The following is a 13,799-nucleotide window of genomic DNA, read 5'->3' as shown; positions in this document are numbered from 1 at the left end:
CCTCATCCCCTTCTGAGTTGGCAGGGTAAGAGCCTCACACTCCCTGGGCACAGCTGTGGCTGCCCAGTCCTGGCTGCAAACCTGGGCATCCCTGTGCTCTTGGGGGCTGGGAGCAGGCAGGAGCCCTGCCCTCCTGGGTGCAGCTGTAGCCACAGCTGCCCAAGCTATGGCTGTGGACCTGGGCATCTCTGCACTCTCAGGGGCCCAGAAAGGGAATTCCCCCTCCTTCTGCAGGCTCAGAAGTACCTGCTCCAACTGCCTGGCCTCTCCCAGCTCCCAGGACCCACTCTGATCTCAAAGTTGAGGCCAAGCCTAGGAACTGGTGCAACCTGGCCGGATGTGCACATGCTCAGGGCAGTGCTAACATGCCAGCCCCCTGCTGCCTCGGCCCCCTCTGGACTTTGGACAATGATGAGCATGGGAAGGAGGACGAGGGGGCTGAGGGCAGCTCAGAGCTGTCCTGCAGGTGCCCCATGGCACAAACAGCCTGGGTGCCACGGATGACGGCAGGAGGCAGACAGGCCCCTGGGCAGAAAGGGTCAGGTCCGGGTGAAGCCCCACCTTCAAGCCAGGAACAGCCTGAAGCCTGGGGGCCAGGGTGACAAACCAGAATTCGAATTACAGTGCTTTTTCTGAGCCCGCCCATGGCATCCCATGAACCAATCAGCACACACTTCCTCCTCTCAAGCCCATACAAACCCCCAGACTCGGCCAAACTTGAAGAGACAAGCAGACAACCTGCCTGCAGAGAGGAGCTACCCACTCCAGGGTCCCCTCTCTGCTGAAGGCTGAACACTTCTCACTTGATGGGATGCCCTGCCTGCAGAAAGGAGCTACCCACTGTGGGTCTCCCCTCAATGTTCTGTCACTCAAGAAAGCCCCTCTTTGCCTTGCTCACCCTCCACTTGTCCACATACTTCATTCTTCCTGGAAGCAGGACAAGAACTTGGGACCCACCAAATGGCAGGGCTAAAAGAGCTGTTAACACAAACAGGCCTGAAACACATCTCTTACTTGCCACATTGCAGCAACAAGAAGGAGAGAAGAGAGGAGAGAAGAGCTGTGGACCTTTTGGGAGCTCAGACCTAGGGGCTCCTAAGCCAGGTCTATGACACCCTCTCTGGGGCTCTGCAGTTTCTGGAATCTCCAAGCTTCTGGGCACCACTGTGTTCCCTGGTGCCAGCCGTGGACGCTGTCTGTGGTACACCTGGTCCAGCCCTCACTCATGCTGGCACCTGGAGCTGCCCACCCTGCCAAAGCCAGCATGCCTGGCAGTGCACAGGGGCCAGACCCCATGGTCACTTGCTCACATACCCCTCACCCTCACCACTCCACTCCTGGCTCACCCTTGGCAGCTGCGAGATTCAGGCCAAAAGCAAAACCCAAGCACAGCCTGCCAGGCCGAGTGGGAGGAATGAGCCCAGCAGGCCCAAGTAAAAACTCGGGCAAAGGCACCACCAGCCACAGAGGTTTACAGCTGGCGAAGCGACACCCCAAGGATTGCATAACAATTTTCCTATACCTGAGAATGCATTTGCTTTTCATTTTGATGAGTTTCCTATTTTGTTCCCATGACTTTTATGTGAAATGCAGGTATATACTATGTAGTATAAAAGTGAATCAACACAGAAAATATATTTCTTAAATTTTAAAAACTTATTCTTACTTTATTCTTTATTCATTTAGGAAATGAGATAAGCTTCCAGGAAAAAAAAGTTTTATCCTTATGGGATGCTAACAATTAAATCAATCTAAATACTTGAATATTAAGCAACTTTTTTTTTTACTTTCATTTTAAGTTTAGGAGTACATGTGCAGGTTTGTTATATAGGTAAACTTGTGTCATGAGGGTTTATTGTACATATTAATACCTGGGTAACAAAATAAGCTACTTTAAAAAAAAGATTTGGATAGAAATACTCATAAGATACATTACATTCTATTTCATATTCCCAGAGACAGTATGCTGAACTCAATTTAACCTTGTCTGGACAATTCAGAGTGATCAGAATATATTTCAAAACCTATTGAGAGTTATGGCGTTGCTGACCCCATCCTAATGGTCCTGGACCATGGGGCATTTATGTTCACTCAGTAGCTTTTTGCCATTCATCCACATCTATCCATGCCATCAAACAGCTTATCGCTTGTAAGAATGGCACTGCTTCTAGGTGCCCCTCTATCTACTTACTTCTAATTTCCTGTGATGTGGAAATGCCAAGTTGGTCATTCTATGTATAAAGCAATAATCTATATGCTCTTCTGAGACCTTGGAGTAAATGCTCCTATCAATAAAGTGAGCTTTAATGAATAAACTTTATGACTTCTATGCTTAATAACCACTATACTTAGGTGAACTGCTTCTAAGTATTAAAAGAGACTAAAAACAAAAACACCTTTTTTTTCCTGATGATCTAAGACAAGTCAATCAATATTAGCCTGGCTGAGGGAGGAGTTCATGGATCTGGACTTTGTGGGAAAGATGTGAAATCTGAAAATTATAGGCAAAATTTTGTTGGCTTGAGAATTTTTCTGAGGAAAAAGGCCAACAGCTTTCATCAGAATTTCAATGACTCAAACATATATATACATACACACACACATATACATATATAGAACCATTTCTCTAATTCAATGGTTGTCAATCACAGCTACAGATTAAAATGACTGCTTTTCCTTTAGTCTCACCTCATCTGCAGGCTAAGGTGGGAGGATTGCTTGAGCCCAGGAGTTTGAGACTACAGTGAACTATAATCGCACAACTGTACTCTAGCCTGGACAACAGAGTAAGACCCCATCAATAAAAATAAAATACAAAATAAAATGTAAACTTTTAAAAAATATCCATGCCCATTTCTCGGTGAAAACCAATTAAATAAGATTCTGAGGGAAGGTTCTTAATGGCAAGTTCTCCAGGTGATTCCAATGTAAAGCTAAGGTTGCAAACCAATCACTATTCTGAATTACAGATTTCAATGATGGAGCATGAGTTAAATTCCCTGATTCTGCAATGATGAAAACCATTAAAAGTCTCAAAACAAATAGTGGATAAAGTAAAAAGCCCATGTTCATGTGGCTTACATTTGAATTTACTTTCTATCTATCAAGCTTTCAACTGAAACCTCAAAATATCTAAGTTGCCCATCATGATTTTCCACGGTAGTCATGGAAACTCTAAGGAGGACTGTAAGAAACTGTGCTTGTATTAATTGTCAATAAAGAATCCCTCCAAGTCAAGGGCTCCTGATCCCAGCAATACCTCAGAACTACCTGGAAGGCTTTTGTTTTGTTCTCATACAAACCAATTAATCCCTCCCAAAACATAGTAAATCGAATCTCCAGGGATGTAAAAAACTAAACTAAAACACAAAAGCTCCCTCAGATGATTCAGAAGATCATCCAAGTTTAGGAACCATTGCCATGAATGACCCCAGAGAACCTGATAGTACTTCAGAACCCACTATTCTAGGTAACTGGATATTCATCTATAGCAGTTACATACCTTTTGATTAATTTGACATTTCGAATCTTCAGAAGAAACTGCATTCTTTGCATGTAGAAGACTGATATCATCAAAATCAGTACATTTTGGCAGAACTGCAAATCTCTCCTGCAGAGATTCTGTCTGGACTCTATTTTGAGGAAGGGCAGAATTGCAGCAGAATTCTTTCAATTTTTCCAGAGACTTTAAAACATTCCTGGTCCTCAGACATTTCTTTGGCTCTTAGGTAGCAAATAAGAAGAAAATAGAACAATAGTATTTTGGTCTCATTATATTAATTCATAACCAGCATAGAATTTTTTAAAGAGGTAGATTCCCAATAAAGCAATGAACCTAACTATAATGTGATTTTTTTTAAAAAAGAAAGAAACACTGGGTTCAGGGTAAAGATGGCATATTAAACACAGATGCAATTTCACTAATTCCTGAAACCTCATTACTATAGTAGAGTTTTTTTTTCTTTTTTTTTGTTTTTTGTTTTTTGTTTTTTTTTTGAAGACATAAGCCCATAAGGACAGACAGGAGAGGTAACAACTGCAAATGAGATATCTAAAGCTAGAAAGGAAAACAAATGAACAATAACCAATTCAGCACACTTGAGAGCTAAATCCTAAGTCAGTAATTAGGAAAACCAAGAGCCAACTCTAATTACAACACAAAATGCTCAAAAGACTCAGGAATTAGAGTACCAGTAGCTCTGGAAAGGAATAAAGGGAGGTTCTAAAAGAGGATTGGTTCAAAGCAATTTGTTCCCTAAACCCCTACCATACTCCAAGCTCAAAAGCAACTGTCCTTCCTCCACATCAGCAGCCAACTGGAGATTTCTTCCCTGGAAAGGCAAAACAAGCACAGTTGATGGAGTACTGTACCTAACCCAGAAGGATGATAGGAACACAGACACAATGTATGCTGAGATCCACGGCCTCTCCAGAACCCAAGCAGCCAGAGCACTCCCCTCCAGGCAGAAGCTGGGAGGACTCTTGACTGGGAAATCTTACTAGCTCAAGCGGAAAGACTTGATATTGACATCAGGGGTTTACCAAGAAAACCAAATCACCATACTCAGACACACCATCACTTTGCCCATGGTATGCTTTCTGCATGTCAAAATTGTATTCATTCAAGACCCATCTGAAATCTACCTTTCCCATAAAACCTTCTGCTAATTTTCACAGCTTAAAATCATCTTCTTTCTCTGTGTTCCTCTAACAAGATCACATCTCCCTGTGGCACTCATCACAAAGAAGCAATCCATAAAAGAAGGGAAACTATCATTTTCTGGATCCCTACCACGTACTAGAACACAGTATTTCACCGTTTAGAGCACTACTATTAGGTTGTTGCTACTAAATGTAAAGGAACTGGGACTGCACACATTTATCACCTCTTACCTTCCCTATTAAAGCAAAAACACTCTGAGGGCAAGAGTTGTGTTTTGTTCATTTCTAAAAGTTTAAAATTGCTCCCAAGCTGCTTGCTAGGGCCCACTCCCACCCTGTGGAGTGTACTTTTTGTTTCCAATAAATCTCTGCTTTTGTTGCTTCAAAAAAAATAGTTCAAAATTTTCCCTATTTATATTTAAACCTCTTCACAGGCTTTCATTAGGTCTCCTGTCAATTTTCTAGCTACAAAAATTTAAATTTGACTCTTTTCTCAAATGCATATTCACCTTGTTTACTATTACTCTCTTTTTTGAGATGTATATTTGTATCGCTCTTCAAAAGTATACTATAAGTGTGTATGTTATACAAAGATTTTCCCTCCTATAGATATAAAAAAAAAACTTTGCCTGGAATGAAGGTGGGATGAAGATCTTGGAGTTGTATTTGTTGGAAAAAAAATAAAAAGTATTGTGAAAGTTGATCATATGAATTGGGTCATTCTTGTCATACTCAATTAAAACAGAGTAGAGAGGCCAGGGGAAAAAGAACTGAGAGCACATATCATTGCTCCAAAAATGTAATTCTCTGCAAGCCTAGCTGCTAAAACTGCCTACTGTAACCTGAAACCAATTTTACCTGATAGCTGCTAAAACAACCTGCTGTGACTCTTAAGGCTAGTTTTACCCATTGCAGTCATTCACTAATCAGAGTTTGCCAGTTCCCCCAAATTTTCCTAGTACCAATGAACCTTCGTTCAAAACAATACATTTCTTTTTCCTTTTCCAACCTTGACCTCCCGGGCTCAAGAGATCCTCCCACCTCAGCCTCCTGAGTAGCTGGAACTACAGGCAAGTGCCACCATGGCCAACTAATTATTTTTTTATTTTTTGTATAGACAGGGTCTTCCTATGTTGCCTAGGCTGGTCTCCAACTCCTAGGCTCAAACAATCTTCCTGCTTTGGCTTCCCAAAGCATTGGGAATACAGATGTGAGCCACTGCTCCTGGCTTATTTCTCCCTTTTAACAAAACCTCCAATTTTCTCTTTGTCCTTCAAACATACCAAAGACCACCTGGTCTGTGTGTATGTCCCAAATTGCAATTCTTGCTTCCCAAATAAAATGTTTTTTCCTTTTTTCTTTGTTTTTGAGACAGAGTCTCACTCTGTCACCCAGGCTGGAGTGCAATGGCGCGATCTTGGCTCACCGCAACCTCCGCCTCCTGGATTCAAGTAATTCTCCTACTTCAGCCTCCTGAATAGCTGGGATTACAGGTGTGTGCCACCATAACTGGCTAATTTTTGTATTTTTAGTAGAGACGGGGTTTCATCATGTTGGCCAGGCTGGTCTCGAACTCCTGAACTCAGGTGATCCGCCTGCCTTCACCTCCCAAAGTGCTGTGATTAAAGGTGTGAGCCACCGTGCCCCACCCCAAATAAAATGTTTTAAATTTAGAGATTTGTCTCTATATTTTATTTGACTTTGACAGTATTTAAAACCAAAGTGTTAAAAACAGAGATGAAATAATCAGGGACTCTTATGGCTGGCAGATGCTACTGGTTGAGTAATAAATACTTAGTCACGTCCTAAAACTTACTACAGGTGTTGACAGTCTTGCATCATTCAGTGATGGGGATATGTTATCAAGAATGTGTCATTAGGTGATTTCATCATTGTGTGCACATCAGAGAGTGTACTTACACAAACCTAGATGATGGTATAGCCTTCTACACACCGAGGCTATATGGTATAGTTTATTGCTCCCAGGTTATAAACCTGTATAGCATGTTACTGTACTGAATACTAGAGACAACTGTAACACAATGGTAAGTATCTGTGTATCTAAACATATTTAAACATAGAAATGGTACAGTAAAAATACCTAGTATAATCTTACGAGACTAATGTTGTATAGGTGGTCCCTCATTGACTGTCATTAGGCAGCATATGACTGTATTTACGTTCTTAATGTTACTAATGTCTACTGTCTCTGTATTGTGGAAATACGATATAATGGTGTGCTACTGCTATTATGCATCCCTTTCAAACTCTAAAAAGGTCAAGCCGTACGTAGAATGTGACTAAAGTTGCTCTAGAGTAAGGGCTATTATTCTCTACCGAAGTTTAAAAACAATCCTTAAAAAGACCAAAGTGATCCAAAGGAATTTAATTGCTTGTCAGAACAGAGTCCAGCACTCTAAAGAAACACAAACTCCAGCAGGAGACAACACAGATTCAACATATCCATGATCCAAATAATTAGTTACTAGACATGCAAAAAATAGGAAAAATCTGTCAAGGGATGCAGCCCCAGAAATGACAGAGATGATGCAATTAGCATATAAGAACAAGAAAATACAATTTATAAATATGCTTCATATAATTAAGAATGTAAAGGAAAACATGAGCAAAAAGAGGAGCAAAAGGATTTTTTTTTTTTTTTTTTAGCTATACTGAGATATACTCATATAGAGAACTGGAAGATACTTTAAAAGAACAAAATGGAACTTTTGGAGATGAAATATACAATATAGGAAACGAACATTTTATTGAATGAGATTTACAGCAGATTAGACATAGCAGAAAAAAAGACCACTGAACTTGAAAACAGAGCAGTAGAATCTATCCAAAAAGAACTACAAAGAGAAATAAGCCTGGAAAACAAATGAAAAGAGCCTCAATGACTTAACAGATAATATCAAGTAGTTAACATCCCTGTAATAAACTCTCAGAAGAAGACACAAGAGACAGAAAGACAGAAAAAATGTGAAACATTAACAACCAAAAAAGTTTCCCATATTTAATAAGAACTATAAACCCACATTCGAGAAGCTTTAAATGAGCTCTAAACAGGATAAAAATAAATGAAGAAATAAAAATTAAAAACCAGACAAAGGCAGCTGGGCACGGTGGCTCACGCCTGTAATCCCAGCACTTTGGGAGGCCGAGGCGGGTAGATCACGAGGTCAAGAGTTCGACACCAACCTGGCCAACATGGTGAAATCCCATCTCTACTAAAAATACAAAAATTAACCAGGCGTGGTGGCGAGTGCCTGTAATCCCAGCTACTCCAGAGGCTGAGGCAGGAGAATTGCTTAAACTTGGCGGGGTGGAGGTTGCAGTGAGCTGAGATTGTGCCACTGCACTCCAGCCTGTGCTACAGAGCACAGGCTGTCTCGGGTGGGGCGGGGGAGGGAAGAGACAAGGTCCACTAAAATCAATTATGTGTTCCTGCAGATTATATGTGGCAGAAAAAAAATCAAACATGAAAATCAGTGATTAAGAGAAAATCTTGAAAGCAACCAGAGAAAAACACAACCCTCTATAATTAAAAATAAAAAACCTCTGATGTCTTATATGCTAAAGGCTAAGAATCTCCGAAGAAATATAGTGACTCTTTTCTTCTAAATATGACTTTTCCAATATACAGTTACCTTGTTTACCATGACTTCCTTTATGCTAAAAATATATTTTTGAATCTTTTCCAATGTGATATAGTTTGACTGTGCCACGACCCAAATATCAACTTGAATTTTATCTCCCAGAATTCCCACATGTGGTAGGAGGGACCCAGTGAGAGGTAACCCAGTGGGAGGACCCAGTGGGAGGAATCATGGGAGCCAGTCTTTCCCGTGCTATTCCCATGATAGTGAGTAAGTCTCATGAAATCTGATGGGTTTATCAGGGGTTTCCACCTTTGCTTCTTCCTCATTTTCTCTTGCCACCGCCATGTAAGAAGTGCCTTTCAACAAACCTGCACGTTCAACACATGTATCCCAGAACTTAAAGTAAAATTTAAAAAAAGAAAAAAAAAGAAGTGCCTTTCACCTCCCACCATGATTCTGAGGCCTCCCCAGCCATGTGGAACTGTAAGTCCAATTAAACCTCTTTTTCTTCCCAGTCTCTGGTATGTCTTTATCAGCAGCATGAAAATGGACTAATAAACAATGCATCTCTTACTTTATTATTATTCCCTTGGTTTTCAAAATACGTACTTAACTGGCTTTTCAAATGTATCTAAGTTTGCTTGTGAGTATAAAAGTTTCCTTCCCCCGTGGATCCCAGGTATGAAAAATAACTTGTTAATTGAAGAGTTAAGAACTGAGGTGGATATATACAATGGAATACTGCCTGGAAATAAAAAGGAATGAATGCATTATAGAGTAGCCAAAATGATAGAGACAGAAAGCTGAATGGTAAGCGCCAGGGGTTGGGGGAAGGAGGTTACAGTGAGTTAGTGTTTAATGGGTACAGAGTTATAGGATTGCAAGATTAAATGAGTTCTGGAGATGGATGGTGGTGATGGGTGCATAACAATGTAAATGTACTAAATACCCCGGGCTGTATACTTAAAAATGTCTAGGATGATAAATTTTATGTTATGTATATTTTACCACAATAAAGAAAATGAATATTTTTAGAAAAGGGAATGAAGTACTGATACATGCTACAACGCGGATGAGCCTTGAAAACATTACAGTAAGTGAAAGAAACCAGACACCAAAGGCCACATATTGTATGATTCTATTTATATGAAATGTTCAGAATAGGCAAATCTATACACAGAAAGTAGATTAGTGGTTACCTAGGGCTGGGGAGTGCTGGGGGAGAACAGGGGGTGGCTGTTAATGGGCACAGGGTTTCTTTTGGGGTGATGAAAATGTTCTAAAATTGACTTTGATGATGGTTGCACAACTCTGGGAATATCCTAAAAGCCACTGAATTGTGCATGCTAAATGGGTGAATCATATTGTATAACTGTATCTTTTTTTTTTTTTTTTTTTTGAGACAGAGTCTCACTCTGTCACCCAGCTTGGAGTGCAGTGGCACGATCTCAGCTCACTACAACCTCCACCTTCCAGACTCATGCGATTCTCCCGCCTCAGCCTCCTAAGTAGCTGGGACCACTGGCACCCACCACCACATCCGGCTAATTTTTGTATTTTTAGTAGAGACGGGGTTTCACCATGTTGGCCAGGCTGGTCTCGAACTCCTGACCTCAGGTGATACACCTGTCTTGGCCTCCAAAGTGCTGGGATTACAGGCGTGAGCCACTGTGCCTGGCCCCGAGAACTATATCTTAATAATTCTGTTATTAGAAAAAAAAAAAAACTTGCCAGGTATGATGGCTCAGGAGCACAGTCCCAGCTACTGAAGGGCTGAGGCAGGAGGATGGCTTGGGATCAGGAATTCAAGACCAGTCTGGTCAACACAGCAAAACCCGTCTCTAAAAAATACATATTTTTTTTAATTAGCCAGGCATGGTGGCATGCACCTGTGGTCCTTGCTACTTAGGAAGCTAAGGCAGGAGGATGGCTTGAGCCCAGGAGTTTGAGGCTACATGAGCGATGATCCTGCCACTACACTCCAGCCTGGATGACAGAGTAAGACCTGTCTCTAAAAAAATAAAATAAACTGAAGTGGAAGAGTCACCCAGCTTCTGACTAGTGAATGATCCTCCCCCTTCTTCCTTAGTGCCATTTTTAACAAGTGGCAAAGGTCCTATTTTAAAATATGCCAAGTGTGTTGTCTTAATTCAACAACATTCCATCTCAACTGTCCCCGTGTTGTCTTAGTTACTTAACTGTGATAATCATCAGTTCTCTTCATCTATCACCCACTTCTTCCTCTATAAAAAGAGGACAACAGGCCAGGTGCAGTGGCTCACGCCTGTAATCCCAGCACTTTGGGAGGCCAAGGTGGGCAGATCACTTGAGGCCAGGAGTTCAAGACCAGCCTGGCCAACATGGCAAAACCCTGACTCTACTAAAAATACAAAAATTAGCCAGGTGTGGTGGCACGCACCTGTAATCCCAGCTACTCGAGAGGCTGAGGCGGGAGAATCGCCTGAACCCAGGAGGTTACAGTGAGCTGAGATTGAACCCAGGAGGTTACAGTGAGCTGAGATTGCACAAGTGCACTCCAGCCTGGGTGACAGAGCAAGAGACCCTGTCTCAAAAAAAAAAGGGCAAAAAGCATTCTTAGGAAAAATAAATGAGCTACAAAAAGCCTCTAGAATAAAAATCATAGGTGCTCATTCAGTGCTTGTAGACCTAAAAAATGGGTCTATGAAGAATAATCAAGCAATGAAATGTAGCCGGCCCCAGAATTGTAACATTAACACGTGGCAAATTCTCTCAAGTCACGCCTCCCTGCATGCCCCCTCCAGAAAGGTGAAGTTTTAGATTTACTTTTCTCCTTAGCCACACATCTCCATTCCTGTAGTTATTTCATACTAAAGCTTTCATGTTGACCCTAAAATTCAAATTTTACCTTTTATGGAAGGATTAATATTTTACATATATCTCCATTGGACAGATACCTCTATCTGAATTGGGACTTTTTTTTTTCTCATTCTCTTTACCTAATTTCCTGGGGATAATGAATAAAGATGGATTTCCTGTCTTCCTTTATCACAAATTCTCTGATACCATAAAACTAGAGAAAAATCTGCTTAACTATCTATATGCAACACCACCTCTAGAAATCCAGGAACTCAGGCACTCAGGCAGGATGGGTTTTTATTTATTTATTTATTTTGCTGTTTTTTGTTTGTTTGTTTTTTGTTTTGAGACAGAGTCTCGCTTTGTTGCCCAGGGTGGAGTGCAGTGGCACAATCTTGGCTCACTGCAACCTCCGCCTCCTGGGCTCAAGTGATTCTCCTGCCTCAACCTCCCAAGTAGCTGGGATTACAGGCAAACACCAGCACGCCCAGCTAATTTTTGTATTTTTAGTGGAGATGGGATTTCACCATGTTGGCCAGGCTGGTCTTAAACTCCTGACCACAGGTGATCCACCTGCCTTGGCCTCCCAAAGTGCTGAGATTACAGGTGTGAGCCACCGTGCCCAGCCTAGGCATACTGTTTTTATTCAATGCCTTTTACATACACAAAGAGCAGCTCTAAGCAAAAAAAAGGGGGGAGAGTAGATCTACAGGTCCTGATACTGAAAATTGTTCAAAATTTTCTATTAAGTAGAAAAAGATAGTAGCGACTTAGTATAGAATATAATATAATCTGTAAAATATATTTAAACTAATTTGTGAGCTTATGACTATGCACATATACACATGTACAAATTTTTAAAATCTAGAAGTATATACAGAGCACCAATAGCAGTGGGTCTCACTCAAAGGGAGCGATTATGGGGTCTATCACTGCCTACCTTCCACATTTCTGTACTGTTTGAAATTTCTGTAGCAAGAACGTTTTAATTTTATAACCAGGACAAAAATAGCTAGAAGGAATAAAGGAGAAAGTTGGGAGAACTACAGCTAAACTGCAGAATTCTAGCTCTACCATCCCCTTAACCTCCTATACACATCACCATCACCTATAGGGGGCCACTCTGCTCAGGAACAAAAGGGACCTTTCTCCACAAAGAAAAATGACACAATTCTAATAGGCTCTTCTGCCCTCTGGAGAATTCCAGAATACCAGAGCCATGACTGAGGAGAAAAAAGAATCCCCCACAACTCACCAGAGTTGCCAGACATTCCCAGATCACTTCCTCCTTCCTTTTGTTGGACTTTCTTTACTTTCTTTCTAGCAGGCCCATCATTTTCCAATGGTCTCTTCTTACTTCTGTCAATTTCTGTAGCCTATATCGGGAAGGTTAGAAAATGATGTGTTATCTCTATTTTGAGAAGGCCTGACGTATGTGAAGTAATTTAAACCTTACATCTGAATGACAAGGTTCCTTGCCATCCACTCTTCAAAGAATCCCCTACTTTTAGCTCTGGAAAAGCCTATGGGTGAACTGTTTTTAACACCATAAAAGACAAGGTAGAGTCTGATAGTCAGGAGCCTCAGCAACTCAAGCCGTGTTTAGAATTAACTGAAACCAAGGCTGCTACCTGTCTTGACTCAATCAGCCTTCAGCTTTCTCTAATTATAAAACTTGAATCACCCTACTTACATATGCTAAATAAAATACCTCTAAGAAATAAACAGCTATGTAGCAAAGGCACAGAGGGGAAAAGATAGGTAATAAAAGAACAGTATCATTTTTGACATGTTCATTGCAATTTAAGTGTTTCCTGTTTAAACGGTTTATGTTCATCACTAAAGATGTGACAAGATTATGAACTTTTTCTTGGCAGAAAACTTGCCAAAAACATACATAAGTCCTTCACCAACTACCCTTTAAATAGTGGGTGCAAAATTCTGGTGAATTCATGAAAATGTAGGTCGTCCTCAAAAAAAACAGAAGAGGAGAGAAATACATATGAAGGCAGAAATACATATGAAGCGAACAAGATTTTGAAGTACCCAAGCTGTCACCTACATTAAAATACGGTAGGTGGCTAAAAACCAGTCTTCAATGCCCTTCCACAGCCTCAGTTTGAAAAATACTGTGCAGGTGACCCCAGTGAGGGGTCACCCTTGGGCTTTTCCCGTGGCAGTATCTCTGGTTTAAAAACAAACAAACGTACTTATTGTGTTGAAGGATGGCAACAGCAAGGACTCCATGATTAGTCACATCTATACCATCCTAAGAAACTTCATCCACCCAAATTGTATTTCAGACTTTATAATCTAAACTACAAAAAGTGTTCACTGGGGAACTGCACAATATGACTGCTTTTAACCGTAGTGATTTGAAATACTGAGCCATGCTGTTGCAGTCTTAAAAACTGGAGACCTAACGGCAGCTTTCTTCTAGTCACCCAATCCAGCACTTTTTAAAAAAATCAGTTAAAACTCTTCGACCACCAAGAAAAAAAAAAAGGATGGAGGTTAAAAGACGCACCCCTTGCCCACAACCCCCTCATCAGAATGCGAGCCAGGAGACCTGAGTTCCTGTCTCAGGCCTGCCATTAAAAACCTGCGTAACCTTTGCCTATCTCCTCAAACGGAAGTACTAAAGCCTCAGCGCTCCATCTAGTTTGTAGCCCCGGCTGGGCTCTTCCCATCTTC

General features: G+C 41.1%; 1 protein-coding gene across 3 annotated transcripts in view; it reads right to left on the bottom strand.

Annotated features, from left to right (window-relative positions):
• The window catches only part of MSH3 (mutS homolog 3), a 229,626-nt gene that overhangs the window by 215,430 nt on the left and 397 nt on the right, over positions 1-13,799 (bottom strand). For 2 of the 3 annotated variants that reach the window (XM_003261531.3, XM_030800806.1), the window contains exons 2-3: positions 12,361-12,481; positions 3,503-3,723 (exon numbers count right to left, since the gene is read on the bottom strand). In XM_003261531.3, the coding sequence (XP_003261579.2) occupies positions 3,503-3,723; positions 12,361-12,481 (342 nt within the window). Of the gene's footprint in view, positions 1-3,502; positions 3,724-12,360; positions 12,482-13,632; positions 13,718-13,799 lie in introns of those variants that run through there. The other variant, XM_030800807.1, reaches the window with a different exon arrangement.

This window comes from Nomascus leucogenys, chromosome 2, assembly GCF_006542625.1.
Source record: "Nomascus leucogenys isolate Asia chromosome 2, Asia_NLE_v1, whole genome shotgun sequence".
In the NCBI taxonomy this organism is placed as follows: Eukaryota; Metazoa; Chordata; class Mammalia; order Primates; family Hylobatidae; genus Nomascus; species Nomascus leucogenys.
Note: the sequence above shows the minus strand (reverse complement) of the source record. Positions and strands in the feature narration are given on the sequence as shown.